A 22,335-nucleotide genomic window follows, 5' to 3' on the forward strand; every position below is an offset into this window, starting at 1 on the left:
CCCACAGACTGCCGAGTATTTTATAGACTTTATCCACAGACTGCCGAGTATTTTATAGACTTTATCCACAGACTGCCGAGTATTTTATAGACTTTATCCACAGACTGCCGAGTATTTTATAGACTTTATCCCACAGACTGCCGAGTATTTTATAGACTTTATCCCACAGACTGCCGAGTATTTTATAGACTTTATCCCACAGACTGCCGAGTATTTTATAGACTTTATCCACAGACTGCCGAGTATTTTATAGACTTTATCCACAGACTGCCGAGTATTTTATAGACTTTATCCACAGACTGCCGAGTATTTTATAGACTTTATCCACAGACTGCCGAGTATTTTATAGACTTTATCCACAGACTGCCGAGTATTTTATAGACTTTATCCACAGACTGCCGAGTATTTTATAGACTTTATCCACAGACTGCCGAGTATTTTATAGACTTTATCCACAGACTGCCGAGTATTTTATAGACTTTATCCAAAGACTGCCGAGTATTTTATAGACTTTATCCACAGACTGCCGAGTATTTTATAGACTTTATCCCACAGACTGCCGAGTATTTTATAGACTTTATCCCACAGACTGCCGAGTATTTTATAGACTTTATCCCACAGACTGCCGAGTATTTTATAGACTTTATCCACAGACTGCCGAGTATTTTATAGACTTTATCCACAGACTGCCGAGTATTTTATAGACTTTATCCACAGACTGCCGAGTATTTTATAGACTTTATCCACAGACTGCCGAGTATTTTATAGACTTTATCCACAGACTGCCGAGTATTTTATAGACTTTATCCACAGACTGCCGAGTATTTTATAGACTTTATCCCACAGACTGCCGAGTATTTTATAGACTTTATCCACAGACTGCCGAGTATTTTATAGACTTTATCCCACAGACTGCCGAGTATTTTATAGACTTTATCCACAGACTGCCGAGTATTTTATAGACTTTATCCACAGACTGCCGAGTATTTTATAGACTTTATCCACAGACTGCCGAGTATTTTATAGACTTTATCCACAGACTGCCGAGTATTTTATAGACTTTATCCACAGACTGCCGAGTATTTTATAGACTTTATCCACAGACTGCCGAGTATTTTATAGACTTTATCCACAGACTGCCGAGTATTTTATAGACTTTATCCACAGACTGCCGAGTATTTTATAGACTTTATTCACAGACTGCCGAGTATTTTATAGACTTTATCCACAGACTGCCGAGTATTTTATAGACTTTATCCCACAGACTGCCGAGTATTTTATAGCCTTTATCCACAGACTGCCGAGTATTTTATAGCCTTTATCCACAGACTGCCGAGTATTTTATAGACTTTATCCACAGACTGCCGAGTATTTTATAGACTTTATCCCACAGACTGACGGGTATTTTATAGACTTTATCCACAGACTGCCGAGTATTTTATAGACTTTATCCACAGACTGCCGAGTATTTTATAGACTTTATCCACAGACTGCCGAGTATTTTATAGACTTTATCCACAGACTGCCGAGTATTTTATAGACTTTATCCACAGACTGCCGAGTATTTTATAGACTTTATCCACAGACTGCCGAGTATTTTATAGACTTTATCCACAGACTGCCGAGTATTTTATAGACTTTATCCACAGACTGCCGAGTATTTTATAGACTTTATCCACAGACTGCCGAGTATTTTATAGACTTTATCCACAGACTGCCGAGTATTTTATAGACTTTATCCACAGACTGCCGAGTATTTTATAGACTTTATCCACAGACTGCCGAGTATTTTATAGACTTTATCCACAGACTGCCGAGTATTTTATAGACTTTATCCACAGACTGCCGAGTATTTTATAGACTTTATCCACAGACTGCCGAGTATTTTATAGACTTTATCCACAGACTGCCGAGTATTTTATAGACTTTATCCACAGACTGCCGAGTATTTTATAGACTTTATCCCACAGACTGACGGGTATTTTATAGACTTTATCCACAGACTGCCGGGTATTTTATAGACTTTATCCACAGACTGCCGAGTATTTTATAGACTTTATCCACAGACTGCCGAGTATTTTATAGACTTTATCCCACAGACTGCCGAGTATTTTATAGACTTTATCCCACAGACTGACGGGTATTTTATAGACTTTATCCACAGACTGCCGAGTATTTTATAGAAATTATCCCACAGACTGCCGAGTATTTTATAGAAATTATCCCACAGACTGCCGAGTATTTACTTTTTTTTTAATTTATTTTTTTGTGTGCATTTTATATCTGACATCTTCCTGATCTGCTGGTGTCACTGTGTAGTCCATCGTTGATTTTTTATAAATTCTGATACTGGTGTTTATTTATATATATATATATATATATATATATATATATAAATATAAAAATTCTACATCTAATATTTGGCTTTTATTTTGTTTTTTTCAAATTATATTTATTGTATTTTGTATTGCATTATTCTATATTTATTTTGTTTGTAATATGTTTTTCCCACTTTCTCCACTCCTGGCATTTTAATGGTATATTACCCTTTTTTCAGATAGTGCCTATTCTCGTCAAACCTATTTCACCATATAATGTATTTGTAGATTAGGCCTTGGGATAATTTGTTTGTATATCAGCCAGTCACAGCCTGCGGTTTCTTTAGTTCACCTGAATAGTTGCCATAATTTTACTTATCTAGTAGTTGTTAGATTCACCTCATGGTGCAATCTCCATTGTTGCCAAGGGAAATTATATTATTTTAAGGTGATACAGATATTTTATTCAATTATAATAAAAAAAAACACCGGACAGATAATACATGTGGCTTTAAAACTGTTAGTGCAAATCAGATTAATGATGATCTTCTCTTTTCTTCAGGTTTCACCACAAACCCGGCCGGATCATTGTTTGGCCAGAATCAAAATCAAAGCACAAGTGTGTTTGGTCAGGTATGGAAGTGCATCATATTTCTGTACAAATACCTAATTAACTTGACCCAGAAAACTTAAGTATATTTAGAAGCATGTGACCTGCGCACTATCCCAAATCCCTGTGCATATTTTAATAACTGGAGGTTTATAGTATCACTCGAATGGCCATTAGGTGTAAGCCCACCTGCCACGTCAAGGCAAACCTCTTAGGGTTCCCCTTGCATGCTTCAGCTTCAGGCAAAGAAATCTCTGAGACAGAAAGGGGTATTTTTCTTAACCCCCTACTTACTTAGTAACCCTTAATAGGGAACACATGCTGTGTGTAGTAGCACTGTAACTTGGCTATGTGATACAAAAGCAAATGCAAATATACAAAGATAAGTCCTGCCCTCTAACTCACTCTACTCCTGGACGGCAGGTGTAGTGGGAGTTGGAGCGCAGGTCTTATCCTCAGCTTCCACCTACTGGCCATTGGAGTGATACTAAAAACCTGAACACTAGGGATTTAGGATAGTGTTCAAGTAACTCCCTTCCTCTTTTCTTAGTTTTTTTTTTTATTGTTCGTATTGGGGCTGATGTGTATTATGGCTATTGCTGCCGACTAGGAGTAGTGGGAGTTGGAGTGCAGCACTTTTTATTTTTAAAAGCGTGGTCTGATCATCATTGGGGTACGTTGCTTGTTACAGATAAAAGCCTTAACTCTTGCTCCATGCATTAATGCTTACGCCGTTCACTTCAAGGTGTACCTACTGTCAGCAAAAAGTGTAAATCACTTGGTCTTTTGCAGATGGTAATTTCAAATATAAAGGGGCATTAAAAGCACCACAACCACCAGGGCTGTTAGTCCAGTCAAATCATTATGAGCCAGGGCTCTCCCAACAAATCTCACTCTCTCTATTCTGTTGCAGAGATTTGGAAGTTTTAGGTTTGCATTATGTGTACAAATATTAACTAATAAAATTTGGGTGTGAGCGCAGATTAGGGAAGGGGGAAGAAAAAAATAAAATATCAATCCTAAAAGGCAGCTATCCTCGTTAGGTTAACCTTAAACCTACTAAAGAATACAGAAAAATATAAGCATTTAGAGGTTGCTCAATAGGAGACGGTAGGGAAAAAATGGGAAAGGGAAATGAATAATTAATTGGAGGCGTTTAAGTAAATAGTGTATTACACTTTAATATTAATTGCGGGTTATATAATTACAATGGTTCGGGAGGATAGTATGTCTCACCTTCGTGTTTAATGTGTATTGCGCCAATATAAAGAATTTAGGAGGATAAATACCAACATTTTCAATATAAAAAAATCAACAATTTATTGTCATTTTATTGCACAAAAATCTATACTAAAATAATTCAATAAAAGTATGCATATATAAAAACAAAATACTAGCAGTATAAGTATAATATGGCAGCATCAATAGTGTAAGCAGCCACTTTGACAAATATCTTTACTGAATTAGTTAAAAATCCATTAACTCTTATTAGCAAGAATGGCAGTACTGCTGTGGATCCAAAAGGTGATTTTTAAAGCCTTATAACCACATGAGTCGTTGTAGTGTCTCAGAACACTGGGAATTGTCCCTTTAATTTTTGGAGCCTTCAGGTAGACTAGCTCAAGTCAGGATCACTGTCTTGTCCTGTACCTTTGGGGTCCTGTTATGTAGTCTGGAGAAATGCTTCACAACCGCTTCTTTGAGAATTGCTCAAGTGGGAAGCTCTCGGGTATAACAACCAAACACGTTTCGCCCGTAGACTTTATCAATGCTGGAATATTACAGCTAACTCCAGGCTGGAGAGGTCCTGCCTCCCGACAGAGATCGGCTTTCGCCTCCGGCTATTCGGAACAGCAGGGAATCCCTGGCGTCTGTAGTGACGCAAGTTCGTAGGAGGAATATTATTATTACAATAACAATACTTAATATAGATTTAGGAACAGTGCACTCCGCTTCCCTTTTGTTTTTACTATTATAATAATATCATCTAATGTTTGTTAGCAGTAATAGAAAATATGAGAACTATGAGTGCTATAAATGTGTGTATGTATATTCGAGAAATTACATTTATTCCTGATATTTCCTTCAAAGTGACCCCCTGCTCACATTTTTATTGAGGACAATTGTCAAGCCACATAAAGATCTTTTGTACACAGTGGCAGAGAGTGAATATGTGATGTCAGCCATGTTTTTCGTCATTTAACATTCTGCCATTTGTATTCTCAGTCACCTTCCTCTAGTGGAGGTTTGTTTGGCGCCAGCACCGGCACTGGGAGTGGTGGCGGTTTCTTCAGTGGACTGGGAGGTAAACCAAGTCAGGATGCCGCAAACAAGAACCCCTTTGGCTCATCCACACCCACATCCACAGCCAGATTCAGATTCCCCAGCAGTCCTAGTAAGTCCTTTTTTTTATCCATCTTCACATAACACTACATCACCTATTGCTTTAAAATACATCTTGGCTTAGAAAATGTAATTGTGTGAAGCAGTGATATGTGTGATATAATGCAATCAAATGTGTGAGCATTTTCTTTCATGACTTCATAAAAAAATCAAAAATCTCATCTATACACAATATACAGTGTGTGGAGCAAGTCTCTTACTAGTTCTTCAATGACAGTCTCTCTTTAACCTAGTTAAGTCTTTCTATCACTTTATAGATGTTCAGTGTGGGCAATCAAGTGAGAGAGAAAAGCTGTCTAGTGTTGGTTTAGTTTGAATTAAGTGCTTCCTTGAACATTTCAGTTTCAGGCAGCATGAAAGTCTGAAACATCCTGCATTTACAAAAATGTGTTTATATAATTCTTTCCTAGTGCTGTGGGCATATTTGCAGCAATTCTTTACATCTCAGTCTGGGAGTATAGTCAGTCATGCACCTAAGACTTGTGTTTAGGTATCAGCATGTATGAAACACTTTTACAAACCAACATATAATTCACAAAATGATTTGTTACCTTTCTATTTCTTTTCTAAGACAGTGTGTTTGCAGTGCTTTGTTTTGTACAAGAGCTTCCTTGCTAACTGTAGCATAATTCAGTATCCCTCTCTATATATTTATTGGTAAGAGGTGCCCTGCATTGTAGGTGTTTACATGAGCTTACAGAGAGGCTGAGGTTTTCAGATCTGCATGGTGCTCTCACCTTCCATTTTTTTTAATAGATCGTCTGTTTTAGAGCCCTATTTCCAACATGCCCGGCATGGCATATTGTCACCAATGAAATATTTTTTTTAAATTTGTATTCATCAGTCGAGCATGAAAGACTATTTTTCATTCTGAATAGTATTTTGTTTTATGTGTTTTATATTATCAGTATATTTGACCTCCTTGTAGTAGGATTGGATAGTTTAGAGAGGATATTTAATGCATCCACCAGGTCTTTCCTGATTTCAATGCCAACTGTAAGATTAAATCCATACATTTAAATGGAAGCTAATTAGGCACAGGATCAAACATAACAACTCAAATACATTTTTGTTCTTATTTGCATTTGTATGGCGGCAGCATATTCTGAAGCTCTTCACAATTGTAGAATGGGGATGTTTGACAACATGTTGACATACATATAACATACAGAATGTTAAGAGATAAGAGGTGACAAAGGCCCTGCTAAATGAGCTAACAATCTATGAGGAAGGGGTAAAGAAACACAATAGGAGTAACGGCATGTCAGAGTGGAGGAGAGACTGCTGAATAAAATGCCTGTGTCAAAATACGCTATTAAACATAATGGGTGGAAGGAGAGCGTGTGAGCTGAGCTATGGTGATGAGGTAAATGTGAAGAGCAATTGTAATGAGAGAAGTGTTACCCAGGATGATAGTAGGCTATACTTAAAAGGTGTTTGACTGCGTAAAGGACTGGAAGTTATGGGAGAGTCTAAAGACACTGGCTAAGGAATTCAATAGGAATGGGGCATCCCTTGAAAATGATGAACGTTCTTTGTGTGGGAGCAAGCAGATGAGAGGAGAAGGTTGTTAGCAGGTTGAATATAACAAGGAGGGGTGTATTTGTTGAGTGAAGAGGAAATCTAGTGAGGGTGGAGTTAGTGATGGCTTTGTTGGATAGTATTCACAGTTTAATCGGATCCTGAAGCATACCTGAAGCCAATGTCATGATTGGCAAAGGACTGAGGTGTAGGAGTAGTGGTCAGCCAGGAAGATGAGCCTGGCAGCAGCAATTATTACAAGCCAATATGGGGCAACGCAAGTATTTGGAAGGCTGATTAATAGTGAGGTGACCCATTAAAGTGCATGGAGATAGATGGAAGTCAACATTTGGAGGGGGGAAAAAGTAAGTTTAGTTTTAGAAACAATAAGTTTAAAAAAAACAGGGAAACATCCAGTTAGAGATTGAAGAGGTGAGGCTGTTATGTATTCAAGGAGGGCAGGAGAGAGGTCAGGGATGGCGAGGTACATCTGAATAGCATATAGATGGTATTGAAATCCAAAAGAGTTAATAAGGTTACAGGAGAGATGCAGTGTAAATAGAGAATAAAAGAGGACCAAGAACAGAGCCTTGGGAAATCAACAAATAACATGCAATTTTTAAAATGACAGAATACACAATGATTTAATAAAGGGATACTGTAGGTGTAACCGATGCTGGTTCCCCTATTTACTACTATAACGTCAAAACCTCTTTACCTTAATGAAGAAGTCTTTGTGTAGACCATGCCACTGCTCAATTCTATGCCATTTAGGAGTTAAGTCACTTTTGTTTCTGTTTATGCAGCCCTAGCCACACCCCAGCTGTGACTGACGCAGCCTGCATGAAAACAAAATGGTTTAATTTTCAGTCAGATGTTAGATGTTTTTTATCTCCAGCTCTGTTTTTCTGAAACTCTACATTAAACAATATGTGCAATAAAGGTTGTCTCTTTACAGAAAGTGTTTAGGAAGGCAGTGCAAGTCACATGCAGCGACTATGGCTGCATAAACAAAGTGACGCATAAATGGCAGATAATTGATCAGTGAGACTTCAGGGACATGATCTATACACCATAACTAATTCATTAAGCTAAAGTTGTTTGGTGCCTATAGTGTCCCTTTAATTACTGCGCAACATTCTTGTGGCCTTTTGTTTTTATGTTTTTTTAACACTGTAGGGAAAGTTTTGTTTTAACTGGGCTCAAAGATAGCCTACCAAATACTGTGTTCTCCCTGCTTTCCAAATCTGGGTTGAATGTCCCATATGTTTCCTCTCCTTTTTCCTGCATGCTTATAATCAATGGAGAAGAAAATGTGTCAACATGTTAGCTATTTTGTGTTATATGTTAGCTATTATGACTTATAATTATAAAAAGAAAATAAAGTAACACAAACATAACTTACTTGATCCTGGCTCCATACAGATGGTTACTCAGGTTATCTACTACTTTTGTAAGCCTTGCTTCTTAGATATGGGAACCCACATTTACTGTCAAATGGTTACAAAGGCACAAAAACATGTTGGTTACCCCACTAAGTTATCCCTCTTGACGGGCATGCAGCCTGGCCAGGGATTGGTGCCAGGGAAGGACTGGCTCACTGGGAAATTTATCCATGGGCTGCCATATCCTAAGGCTGGCAGATGTCACAGTAGGCGTCGGGTATGGGGACGTGCGAGTAGCAGCATAGTCTCCTCGCTATGCGCAGAGTTGAAGATCGATGAGATACAACATGATGTCACATCCCGGCGGCTAACAGTCATGCATGAATGAAAGAAAAGTGAAGGGGACAAGCTGCAGACCGAGTTATGGACCAGGCAGGAATATGCAATGAGACAGCGCAGTATGTTGGTCAAATAATATGTAGTTTGTGTATAAATGGTTCAGTGTGTGTGTGTGTGTGTGTGTGTGTGTGTGTGTGGATCAGTAATTGTGTGTTACAGTTTGTGTGCATCAAAGAAAGTGTGTCTGGGTCAGTGAGAAAGCAAACTTTGAGTGAAATCAAATTTTACTTAATATATGGGATTTCTGAGAGAATAAATACATTTATGTTAGTATATGCATCAAAAACTTGTAAATTGTAGAGAATAAAATCTGAATCACACTACTTTAAAAAATAAGGCCAGCACTGACCACACACACACACACACACACACACACACACACACACACACACTACATACAGCCAGCATACATCAAACACATTACATATAGCCAACAAACACACACAGTCAGCACACATATTTCATCCAGCCAGTACACACATTAGATGCACACACCACACATACACAATTTCATATAGCCAACACACATATATCAATTACATACAGCCAGGACACATCTCCCACACATACTATATAGCCAGCACACACCACATATACACTACATAAAACCAGCACACGCCATACACATGTTACATGCAGCCAATACGCGTCACACACTATATACAGCCAACAAACACACTCCTACCTATTACATACATTCCGTACACACAAATTACATACAGCCAACACACACGCTACATGCAGTCAGGACACACAACACACACATATTACATACAGCCAGCTCACAGCATACGAACATTACATACAGCCAGCACACCTGTAACATACAGCCAGCCAGCACACACCACAAACACACACCCATTGCATATATATATTCAGCACACATTACAAGCTGCCAGCTTACCACACAAACATAAACACTACATGCAGCCAGCACACACCACAGACACACAATACATAAAGCCAGCACACAGCTAGCACATACGACACACAGCATGCACACACACACACTACATACACTCTATGACAAAATTATAGCCTATGTGGGGGCAGAGGTTGAGACACTTGCAGTAATTCACAAAACTGAAGCAAAAATAGTCATGTTGTGACTAGCAGAGTTAGAGAGTATTTCCAGATCAACTATTATTTATTTTGTGAAAATTTGAAGTTTACCACATTAACCTGTCAATGGCTCTCAGCAGGGGCTCCAATCTTTGTAATTGAAATTATTTTTTGTCAGGACAAGTTGAATAGTCATGACAGACAAGTAAATTGGGCTACCAATTCAACACTCCTGGACTACTGACACTCTAAAGACTTTTTTGAAGCTGGGACCTTCGTCACATTTTCAACACTAACAGTTGAAAATAAACAATTTGTTTAGTTAGTGACACTAGCTCACAATGTGTTTCTTGTTAATAAGTCACAGCTCTTGTTTCCTTGTTTCTCACTTTACTTTTTTCTTTGTTACAGACGGCAACAGTCTGTTTGGGAACAGCGGGGCCAAGGCATTTGGCTTTGGCAGTTCAGCTTTCGGGGATCAAAAATCCTCTGGGACATTCAGTGCAGCCGGAAGCGTGGCAAGTCAGGGCTTTGGGTTCACAAGTCCCACCAAGACAGGTATAGTAGCTCTGTGACAAATTGACTGCCTTGAGGGCAGTAACCATCTTACTGTCTCATCGTATGTTGGTCAGATCAAACTTTCTCAGCTGATCGTAGAGACCAGGTCACACTGCCTCACCAGATCACGCAGGCCGCTGTTGCGCTGCCTTGCCTGATGATGCAGACTAGGGTGGAGCTGCCTGGCCAGGTGATGGAGGCAATGGTTATACTGCCTGGCCAGATCATGCAGGCCAGGGTCACGCTACCTCACCAGATAATACAAGCCAGGATCGGGCTGCTTCGCCAGGTGATGCATGCCAGGATTGGGCTGCCTCTCCAGATGATGCATGTCAGGATCGGGCTGCCTTGCCATGTGATGCATGCTAGGATCGGACTGCCTTGCCATGTGATGCATGCTAGGATCGGACTGCCTCTGCTTCGCCAGGTGATGCAGGCTGGGTACGCGCTACCTCTCTAGATGATGCAAGTCGGGTTCGCGCTACCTCGCCAGATGATGCAGGTTGGATTTGCGCTGCCTCGCCAAATGATGCAGGTCGGATTTGCGCTGCCTCGCCAGATGGTGCAGCTCGGGTTTGCGCTGCCTCGCCAGATGGTGCAGCTCGGGTTTGCGCTGCCTCGCCAGATGGTGCAACTCGGGTTTGCGCTGCCTCGCCAGATGGTGCAACTCGGGTTTGCGCTGCCTCGCCAGATGGTGCAGCTCGGGTTTGCGCTGCCTCGCCAGATGGTGCAGCTCGGGTTTGCGCTGCCTCGTCAGATGGTGCAGCTCGGGTTTGCGCTGCCTCGCCAGATGGTGCAGGTCGGGTTTGCGCTGCCTCGCCAGATGGTGCAGGTCGGGTTTGCGCTGCCTCGCCAGATGATGCAGGTCGGGTTTGCGCTGCCTCGCCAGATGGTGCAGGTCGGGTTTGCGCTGCCTCGCCAGATGGTGCAGGTCGGGTTTGCGCTGCCTCGCCAGATGGTGCAGGTCGGGTTTGCGCTGCCTCGCCAGATGGTGCAGGTCGGGTTTGCGCTGCCTCGCCAGGTGGTGCAGGTCGGGTTTGCGCTGCCTCGCCAGATGGTGCAGGTCGGGTTTGCGCTGCCTCGCCAGATGGTGCAGGTCGGGTTTGCGCTGCCTCGCCAGATGGTGCAGGTCGGGTTTGCGCTGCCTCTCCAGATGGTGCAGGTCGGGTTTGCGCTGCTTCGCCAGATGGTGCAGGTCGGGTTTGCGCTGCCTCGCCAGATGGTGCAGGTCGGGTTTGCGCTGCCTCGCCAGATGGTGCAGGTCGGGTTTGCGCTGCCTCGCCAGATGGTGCAGGTCGGGTTTGCGCTGCCTCGCCAGATGGTGCAGGTCGGGTTTGCGCTGCCTCGCCAGATGGTGCAGGTCGGGTTTGCACTGCCTCGCCAGATGGTGCCGGTCGGGTTTGCGCTGCCTCGCCAGATGGTGCAGGTCGGGTTTGCGCTGCCTCGCCAGATGGTGCCGGTCGGGTTTGCGCTGCCTCGCCAGATGGTGCTGGTCGGGTTTGCGCTGCCTCGACAGATGGTGCAGGTCGGGTTTGCGCTGCCTCGACAGATGGTGCAGGCTGGGTTTGCGCTGCCTCGGTCACGCTGCCTCACCTAAAGACGCAGGCCGCGGTCATGCTGCCTCGCCAGATGACACTGCATGTTATTTCCTTGTGTAATTAACATTTTAGTTTTAAAAGTTATTAGTTTTATTTATGCAATGCAATTAAAACAGAACAGCATAAATTCTTATTGTACAAAATAAATAAATAACTTTGATACTTATTCATCTCCTGGCCTACAAAAGCTCCTGGTTTGGACAGATGAGAGAAATTCTTCAGGAAAGCACACAATTGCTTTGTCCTTATCTTTAACCCCTTAAGGACACATGACGTGTGTGAAATGTCATGATTCCCTTTTATTCCAGAAGTTTGGTCCTTAAGGGGTTAAACTAACTAAACTAAAAATCATTAAAGTGAAACTTCAGAGGCATAAACAAAAACTGCTTCATTAAGCTAAAGTTATATTGGGGACTATAGTGCCCCTTTAAGCACTGAGACTTGCACAGTCACCACAATTGCTTCATTAAGCTAAAAAGTTGTGTTAGTGACTATAATCAAATTTTAAAGCTGCTGCCACATTTTCCAGACACAAAATTCACTTTTTAAGTATAATTGGCGAGGTCGTTTATATGATGGAATTAGGTACCAGAGAGCAGAAGAAGAGAGGGTTTGCAATTGCCATAAATATAGACATCTGTAATCATCCTCTTGAGTACAAAATTGACTGTTGTGATTTTTATTTTATTTTTTAGATTTTTTTGTTATTGGGTGGGGAGTATTTATTTTTATGTTTGTTTTGTGATGATGTCCTGAGATTATCAGTAGTGATGATGTAGTATGGCTTTATTGAGCTCAAGCTCACACTTGTTAATCATTAGGGTGCTACAAATAATGGATCGTGGATTCAAACCTTTGATGTTCTCCTCTATACTATTGCAATGGAGCGTTGTCTGTGTGCTCTGACATCTCTGCTATTGCCAGATCGCTGCTGTATTCGTCCAATAGAGTAAAGAAATCCTGTTCATTTAATGCATGGATCAGCTTCAAGCGAACATTCCAACTCTCAGGGAACCCTTGTGCTGTATGATAGATACTTATTAAACTGTTTTGTGCACTGAAAGATGCGTGATCGATATATTTAATAACATGGATGATAACTATAATCTTCCCTACTTATTTTTGGACTACTGTTCCCCCAAATCAAATAATTAGAGAAGTTATAGTTCAGCAAAACTTTGAGGAGGCACGGGGGAACGGAGCTTGACCACCAAGCAGATCAGACGCGTGCTACCAGAGTTTTTGCGTCTAGCACCTATTTTTGCAGCATATTCCCAATCCAAACAACTTTCTGACTGCAGTGAAGCAATTCTATGCACCGGATTGCCTGACTCAAGGTCCTGCGGCCTACAGGTGATAAAGCAGAGGAGAGACGGCTGCTCTCCTAGTGCTTTTCCTGACTGTGGTGCAAACAACAAAAGTGCAAGAGAAACAGCAACCTGAAACGGCTCACCCAGGTGCAGCTGACCATATACTACAGCGACTAGATTTGATCTTCAAGCGCTTCTGGGCACAACTAGAGTCTCGAATTTTAGCATCACCGTTGCACCAGGAAGGTGAATGGAAAGAAGAGAAGAGCAGCAAGGGCTGCAGAAGCCACATCTGGGTGATGCATCATCTAAGACACCTGTGCCTCTTACTAAAAGCCTGCCTGGGCTGAAGGCAATTTGGGACATTACCCCATTACATCGGTCACAGTGATGAAGGACCCATCGCTGCCCACAGCGGCAGACCACAAGGAGCCTCCATACTCCCTTACCTAAGAAGGCCATGGACTTTGTTCGCACTCGTGGCCGTGGCTTCAAGATACAGGTCTTCCCTCATGCCTGGGGTTGTGGCAGTGCCCTGCCGCACCCCGATCTTGCCGCACTACAAGATTATCCTGCTTCACCAAACCAGGGCATTGGCTGACACTAACTCTACAAAGGGCACGAAGCCCACTTTACTCAAGGGCTAATACCACCTCTCTGCCCTTCTTAGCCCAGGCCGTTGTCACCGCTGACCATGTTACCTACTCTGCTGCTGAATTTATAATAGTGAAATGCAGTGCTAGGGAGCCATGTTCTTAAGGTCTCTTGTACTCGTGTACCGTTATCTTGTTAAACAGCATTTACTATATGTCAGATCAATGGACACGGCCTAACCTATTAAGTTTTTCTTGCATATGGTAGTATATTATACACACTGTCTAACATGTCACTTCTGACAATTACCTTACTTTTTTTTTTTCTTCATTACACCGATTTGCCGAACAAGTTTCTTACTCTCTAAGTATTCTAAAATGTGCAGTCTCTTCATAAATGCTGACCAACTGTACTATGTTGTTCCTTGGACTTGTATGTGCTGTTGGGTCATTGCAAGGTAATTGATGTTATTTTCATGCACAAAAAAAAATAAAAAAAAATAATGACCCAAAAACTTCGAGGAGGCACAATATGACACCCCTGTAGTGGACTTTTTAAGCGGTACTGTCATGCTGAACTTACCTTTCCCTAATCGCTCACTCTTCTCTTCCTCTCTCATGATCTGTTCTTCATTTCTTCCTGTTTGCCCTAGTTTTCTTTAAAACACAAGACAAAGTAGGGATTATTTTGTTTTATGTATATTTCCTACACCTGACCAGCTATGACCAGCTTAGGAGCAACGTGTGCTCCATTTCCTGTGGTCAGAGAAATATTCCCACAATTCTCACCTTTATTCAGTGATCTCGCGATGCCTCCTTTCACTATTCCCGAACGTCCTGTCATTTAGACTGAACACCAGCGAAACTTACGATTTTCGTCCTAACAGAATGAGAGGTCCCCCATTGTCTTATAAGGCTCCCACCCGCCGCTCATGGTTTGGGGTGGGGGGGGTGCTATAGGTTTCCCCCCCCCCCCCTCCATTTTCATTTAGGGCCCCACCTGCCGCTCGTGAGTAGTAGACATGCCACTACTCGCGGCATAGCGAGTAGGGGCATTCGGGAGATTTCAGTCTCCCTTATGCTAATATGGCGGTCATATTGAGTGAGGGAGGACATGGGGGGAGGGGGGGAGGGGGGTGGCTTAGGAGGTGGTGGGGAGCACAGCTCCCTGCTGCTTCTATTTTTACATATTACTCCTCCTTCCTTGTAATAAACTGAACAAACAAGCATCGATGGTGTTTGTTCGTCTGAAAACCTATTCATTCCTTCGGCTTTCTGATGAATTAATGAATATACGAAATTCACATCCGTTCTTCGGACAATAACGAATGCCCAAGTGTTTAACTGGGCATGTGTGGGAATTTCACAGCGCTATCTAGTGTGGGCAGGTGACAGGGAGCTGTAATGTCAGGAAAACAACTTTGGGAAAATTTTGGGAAGTGACTGCTCCACTTTTAAACAGGAACATGCTCAGTAGTTTACAGCCAAATGTTAAAAAATCTCTCAGCACCCAATAGGATTATTCATGCAAATTATTAATGCATGAATTATTAATGTGTATTAATGCAAATACACTGTGGAATTGTACGTTTTTAGGCTCGAAATAGATCATCCACTAAAATAGTTGGCTATGTCTGTCTAATATTTGGGATTCCCACAGTTCTTTATTTAATGAATTACCTTGTGAGTAAAGCCTTTGGATATCAGAGAAGTCCATGTGGAAATGAGATGGAAAGCCATCTCCATCAAGGAACTAACTTTTACTGTCTGAGATGAAATTGTAAAAATGGCTGTGTTAGTAATGCTTACTTGCATCGAAGTTCTGTATATGTTTCCGTTATTGCCAACTCTGTTTTTTCTGTGCCTAACATAACATTGATATAATTGATATGTTTAATGGGTTTTTTTTGTGGTATATTGTGTTGGAGATATTTTGAAAGTTATTGCTTAAAAACATACATTTATAGCGTTAGCCTTTTTCATTACTTTTCTCTCACTGCTTTTCCTTGTTTTCATAATTAATCTCCAACTCATCAGCTGATCTGATCAGAAATTCAAAGTGCATTTAAAATTTTCTTTAAAAAAAAAAAAAAACTTTTTAAATTACATTTTTGCTAAATGTTTACATCCCATAAACATTAATTGGCAGTACAGTGATACATTATGTAAGGATCAGTGATATTGGTACTTGAGAGGATGCAGGGCGATAGTGTGACAATCTGACATCAATTGGTGATGCAAGCAAAACAAAGTAACAATATAACTTACAATGAGAATAGCAGTCTGGAGAAAGTGAAACATGTAGGCAATGAGAGTGTACATAGCAATAAAATGCCTAAAATACTTGTAGGCATTTGAGAGCATGGGGAATAACAGTTTAACCCCTGGCAGCCTCTTCCGAGGAAGCCTGTGTTCCAGCAGGAGGCTATAGAAAGGAGACCTATGTCCACTAAATTGGCAGGTACTAATCACAATGTTGGCTGATGGAGTATTGAGGCTAATAATTTCCACTTTGCCTGTTTAAAATGTTGATGAATCAGGGCCTTGGCAGCATTTAGTAAGTGGGGAAGAAGAAAGTACTTATATTTATCTAGGGACACGGAGGTATAATGGAACAGTTAAAGTTCCAAATTTAAAGTAAATTTGGTACCAGTGATTGCGTTAAGTCAAGTTGATATTTTGGGCCTCTAAGTCTCTCTTTAGTCATAGTGCCACCATATATGTGTGTGAATGTCCAGGTGGGCATGACATCTCTAGCACACCTATTGGAGACAGTGGCGGACGCAAGTGTAAGGGAGAATATTTCCCCCACTCGTTCGATGAGCAAGCAAGATTAAGTTCTTTAGACCAAGAAAATCAATCTCTGAATTGCTGATTTTGGAGTGATGCGCAAAAAGTCAAGATAACTCACTAAATAATTTTCAGGCCTCAATAGTCAATCTAGAAAAAAAAATGATTTCCGTTTGCCTATATTAATCTAAAATTAAATTCACTTTGAAATCCTGTCCCTTCATAACAGCAGCAGTGTGCTCTTATTGTGGTATTTCCACTACACTCCTTTTAAATACAACACACTGGTGATATTTTAGATTTCCTGCACTTTTATAAAGTGCATGAAAAGTAACCTGGTATAATTTGCCCGCTTACAGGCAGTCTATTGGCAGCTTTTAGTAGTTTTCCTTTAAGAGTGTTTAACTTTATAAGTATTATTGTGTATAGGAACATGCATGTGAATGAACACTACTTATAATATGAAATATATTTGTTTAACCCTTTACTGTTCCTTTAAACTTGTTTAAGTTTTTTGTAATTGTCATAAAAAATATGATTTTTTTATTGTCTCCCCTTTTTTTTGCCTCTGTTTTGCTCAGGTGGCTTTGGTGCTGCTCCGGTGTTCGGCAGCCCTCCAACTTTCGGGGGATCCCCTGGTTTCGGAGGGGCGCCAGCATTCGGTACAGCCCCAGCATTTTCAAGCCCTCTGGGCTCGACGGGAGGCAAAGTGTTCGGCGAGGGTACGGCTGCAGCTAACACAGGAGGATTCGGGTAAGTAACTCTGCCAGAAAACTAATTTTCTGTCTTTTTTTATTTTTCCCCTGAGTTTCTGATTAGGCAGTAGTGACGCATGCCATGGCACCACAAATTAGTTTTTAGATTACATGTCTCCTTATACTGAATCATTTCTTAAATTCTCTTATCATTGGAAATTAGTTCACTGATATCTGGAGTGCTATGATAAACATTACTATACCATTACTGGTATAAATGCACACTGGTATTCTTATAGAAGTAGGTTCAATCAAAATAAGTTCTGTTTTCCCACAATAACATCAAGAATGCAATCCATCCAACAAAAGAGCATATAAAAATCCTAATATTCCTCCCCGCCATCTCTCACTCTAACAACTCCATCCCCTTGTCTTTTCCATCCTGCCTTCACTCGCTTCCTGCCCTCCATCTCCCCATCTTTTCCAACCCACCTTCTCTCGCTTTCTGTCATCTTCCCATCTTTTCCTTCCTATGTCTTTTGATTCCTGCCATTCCATCTCCCCATCTTTCCTTCCCACCTTCTCTTGTTTATTGGCACTTCATCTCCCCATCTTCCTTTCTGCCTTGTCTCGCTTCCTACCACTCCATCTTTCCTTCCTACCACTCAATCCCCCATTTTTTCCTTCCCGTCTTCTCTCGCTTCCTGCCACACCATCTCCCAATTTTTTCCTTCCTGCCCTCCATCTCCCCATCTTTTTCTTCCCGTCTTCTCTCGCCATCTCCCCATCTTTTCCTTCAACCTTCTCTCCCCCCTGCCCTCCATCTCCCCATCTTTTCCTTCCAGCCTTCTCTCGCTTCCTGCCACTCATCTCCCAATCTTTTCCTTCTCGTCTTCTCTCGCTTTCTGCCATGCCATCTCCCCATTTTTTTGTCCCTGCCCTCCATCTCAAGGATGGAGGCAATTGTAAGTTTTGAGCAAAACAAAACCTGGAATTTAAGCTATTTCTATTCGACCATAATTTACCTCTCTTTTTAAGTGCACCCACACTTAGTATATAACATTTTGTTGGGCTTTCATTTCACATAAAGTATTCATATATGAAACATAATTTAACATGAAGAAAATCTAAAAAAAAAATTGAGAAATTATGAATTTTTATTTTCCAAGTTCTGAATAACATTTGAGTGCTTCCCTCTTTCTATAATATTTATATATATATATATATATATATATATATATATATATATATATATATATATATATATATATATATATATATTTATTCATCCATAGTTCCTGCATATATAATTTCATTCTAAGTGTATATTTATTTATTTTTACATAAGGATGTGCTTTTATTAATTATATGTTGGGGGATCTTTCTGATAAACGAGGCAGTCCCCTTGCAGTCAATCCCGCTGATCCGAGTCATGTGATTACGGTGTCAAGTAGTTCTGGTGCAGAAAGGGCCTGATCGTAAAGTAATGCAATGCCCCCCTAATGACGCTAATGCCCTCCTTTTGTAGAACGGCATAGCACGCCCAAATGTCGGGAAGGGGTATTATGCATATTTTGGGTTTGTTTTTTACACATAATGTTTTGTATGTATGATCATTTTCTCCTTGTTATATTGTACTCTAGTTCCTTAATATTGCCCCATCTTGCAGATTCGGAGCCAGTCCTGGTAACACCACCTTTGGCAACATAGCAAGTCAGAACACCCCAACCTTTGGATCTCTGTCCCAGCAGGGCACTGGTTTTGGGGAGCAGCAGAGTGGTGGGTTCTCTGGGTTTGGGTCAAGCGGAAGTGCACCGCCAGCAGCAAACAGTGGAGGTACTGGGTCCATTTGATTTTGCAGTAGTAGTTGGTCTTTATCAAAGTGTAATCACATGACTAACACTCTTCCTATAATTGTTTTTATTTTTAGGATTTGGATTTGGAGTTGCTAATCAGTGAGTATCCATTGTCTTTTGTAAATTTGCCCATTACATTGTATATAGCAGAATTGCATGACATCTGAGATTGTGGTATCATATGAAGAGATTTCTTTTCCTCCCTTACTTTCAGCCAGGCACAGCCAGCATTTTGCACCAATCCCTTAGGCATGGAATACATTGGAGGATCCTCTGGCCATTAAACTATTAATCATGCTCAATTCAAGAATTCTAGTTTGTATGTTTTCCTTCTATTTAAAATGTCTTTTTTCAGTTTTAAATAACATTCCCCAGAACCATCTAACTTCATATAGACTATAATTATTCAGTAAAATGCTGCCCTGCCAGAAAGACATTTTGGCACAACAGATCTATGCAATCTCACTCTAAGCATTGTGGGTAATGTTATAGAGAAAAGGTTTACTATCTCTACATCATGAATAGAACTTCCTAAATTCAGATCTTGGCTAGCGATCACCTGATCCACCATGTTTTTCTTGAAAACCTTTCTTTACATATAACATGGGGTTATACTTGGGCTGTGTACAATTCTTTTGCTGCAGCAGAAAAATCAGTTTGTCAGGAAAGCGTTCCAAAGGACTTACTTTGATTGATTTCACTTCCTTTCTGGGGATTGTGGGCATGCTACATGGCAGCTCTTTTCATGTTCTGCCCAATTGAAATGGTATATGTCCAGGAAAACATGGGGGATCTGACAACTCTGTTTTGCAGCAACAGTAATGGGGATTTGAGTGGAAACTTGATGCAACTTGCCCATCACCAATTGCCTTTCACTGCGTGTACATATTCATATGAACTTGTATGAATTCTCCCATAGATTACTATGAAACAAGTTCTTTTTTTGAGCTAGATTATGCAGATTTTACTTCCCTTATATCATAGCATGAAGGGATTTTCCAAAACACTTGTCAAGTTTGACACTGGAAAAGCCATAAGTTATATTTTCTGTTGAAAATCTGGGAATCTATTTGAAGCATTCGTTGTGTTGCAATATTTCAATTGCTTTGTTTGATTTGTTCATCGCAAACAGCTGAAAGTCTGTAAATTTTGACAATAAACCGTATTTTCAATGAGGGTTGAATAATTTTGATTACAACTGTATATATGTACCCTGCATATGGCCCTAATGCTCGATTTTTATTTTTATTTTTTGCCCTATAATTGTAATCCTTAAATTGTACTGGTCATTGTACGTGTAAGTAAACATAAAGGAACACTAATTTCCACTTCTGTCAATTAAGTGGTCTGGATGCCATGTGCCCCCCATTTTAACCCTGCAGCTGGAAACAATGCCATTCTGCAGGAATGGCAATGTTTTTATTTCATGGTCAACCTGTTTGTACTGGCTGTCAGTGTGACAGCCACTAGAAGCACATCAGTGAAATAGTGGAGCGAGTCAGGAGGCCTTAGAGAGACCATCAATTTGGAGCAGTGCGCCGTTCTGCTGCACATGCGCACTGGACTCCAATGCATTCCTATGAGAAAGTATTGGATTGGTTGAGATCATCAATGTAAATCAAAGAGGCAGGCCAGCCGCGGAGAGAGCAGCATGGCGTCGGAAACAAGGTAAGTTAACTCTCAAGGAGTTACATTGTAACCCTTGTGTGAGCATCTGATAGTGTGCTTTAAATGGCAGAGAATTTCACCTATACATCGTGCTAATAAAAATATATAGCAAATGTAAATTCCACCACTTGTTAATCAGTTTTCAGTATATAAACATCTCTGTTGGTGATATAGAGGACTGTGTCAAGGAGTTGGTCACATTAGAGAACAAGATTATCCTCCTAAATGTGATTCTCCTGCAGAGAGAGAACTCTTCTCATACTTGCTGGAGGTATATAGGAGCCATGAGCAGTGAACCATTTAAGCGCCTGCACAGAGTAAGCATCCTCTTTTACCATCAGGACCTGTTTTGCAGGTATCTGTATCCACTGCACTATTCCGCACTGCGCTGAAAGCACATTTCCTGAGAAGGGGGACTTGATTTATCCAACACGAGCATGCAGTTTGTGCTTTGTCCTTACAAGTTCTTAGACACCTTCTGGGAAGCATTGCTTTCCCATCTGTTAGTGGGGTGGCAGGTGATTCTATTCACCACAGATCAATAAGAAAATAAGTGTGCATATGCAGACACAAATTCATAGCATCATAACTAGTACAACAAGTGGTAGTGATTATGCTTGCAGTTTCCCTTTGACCAGCGACAAAATCTAGTACCCACAGTGTTGCTTCACATTTGTTTCATCTTTCTGGGTTGATTGTTATCATATTCTTTTTCTGAAATGGCCTTTATTGTCCCAACAGGTCCACGTCTGCATTTGGCGGGGGCTGGAGAGGCTGAGAGATGGAGAAAGTAGCAGAAGAAGCTGACTTGTTAAATATTTTGATAGTGTCGCAGTTTTCTTTTCTCAAATTTTTCATTTCTCAAGGTCCTCAATAAATTATAATTTTTTGATTTTTCTTTTGTCACTTCATTTCTTTGTTACTTACAACTAAAAACATTAGTTCCACAAAAATCTATTTTACCATTTATCTGCCAAACCATCTGTCATTTCAACCATTGATTTTATAAAATGCCAAAGTATGCTGCCACTCTGCAGTTATCTTTCTCTGATTGCCCTCTGCTTGCGGGCCCTATTACAGCCTTTATTTTTCTGGTGAGGTGTGCTTCTGTGGTTTTCAATACTATATATAACAATGTGATAAATTGAGCAAATATGCTAATCCTTATAGTCTGATTACACGTGAATGCCAGGAGTAGCAAACAAATCGCTTTCTGTTTTTTGAGTTAGTGATAATCCTATTCTAGGCCAAACTGAGGTTAAGCAGGTTGCGTGCCAGGACCATAGCTGTTGTACAATAAATGCAGCACTAGCTGTTGGCCCCCCCTGCTATGTATTCACTTTAACAATATCAGGGTTTGCCGTAAAGAGTTTAACTTGCTCCCCGGGTATCTCTATCACCAGTTTCTGCTGGTTTCTTGGCATGGATGTTTAGTTGTTGGTAAATTACTATGCTAGATATTTGTATGAATGTCTGAGGTGCCATCGTGGGAAAGAGTTGATCATAGCACTCGTAATCCTAATATACTGTTGACTATGTAGATGAATATCTACATACACATATGCCATC

General features: G+C 40.8%; 1 protein-coding gene across 3 annotated transcripts in view; it reads left to right on the plus strand.

Annotated features, from left to right (window-relative positions):
• Positions 1-21,663, plus strand: part of NUP214 (nucleoporin 214) — a 68,674-nt gene extending 47,011 nt beyond the window's left edge. Inside the window, exons 30-37 of one of the 3 annotated variants that reach the window (XM_063436514.1) lie at positions 2,881-2,951; positions 5,155-5,323; positions 10,110-10,256; positions 17,129-17,300; positions 18,912-19,078; positions 19,173-19,197; positions 19,313-19,417; positions 21,508-21,663. In XM_063436514.1, the coding sequence (XP_063292584.1) occupies positions 2,881-2,951; positions 5,155-5,323; positions 10,110-10,256; positions 17,129-17,300; positions 18,912-19,078; positions 19,173-19,197; positions 19,313-19,382 (821 nt within the window). In that variant the 3' untranslated portion in view covers positions 19,383-19,417; positions 21,508-21,663. The remainder of the gene's footprint in view (positions 1-2,880; positions 2,952-5,154; positions 5,324-10,109; positions 10,257-17,128; positions 17,301-18,911; positions 19,079-19,172; positions 19,198-19,312; positions 19,418-21,507) is intronic. The other 2 variants (XM_063436515.1, XM_063436516.1) reach the window with 2 other exon arrangements.
• The last annotated feature ends 672 nt before the right edge of the window (positions 21,664-22,335 follow it).

This window comes from Pelobates fuscus, chromosome 11, assembly GCF_036172605.1.
Source record: "Pelobates fuscus isolate aPelFus1 chromosome 11, aPelFus1.pri, whole genome shotgun sequence".
NCBI lineage: Eukaryota > Metazoa > Chordata > Amphibia > Anura > Pelobatidae > Pelobates > Pelobates fuscus.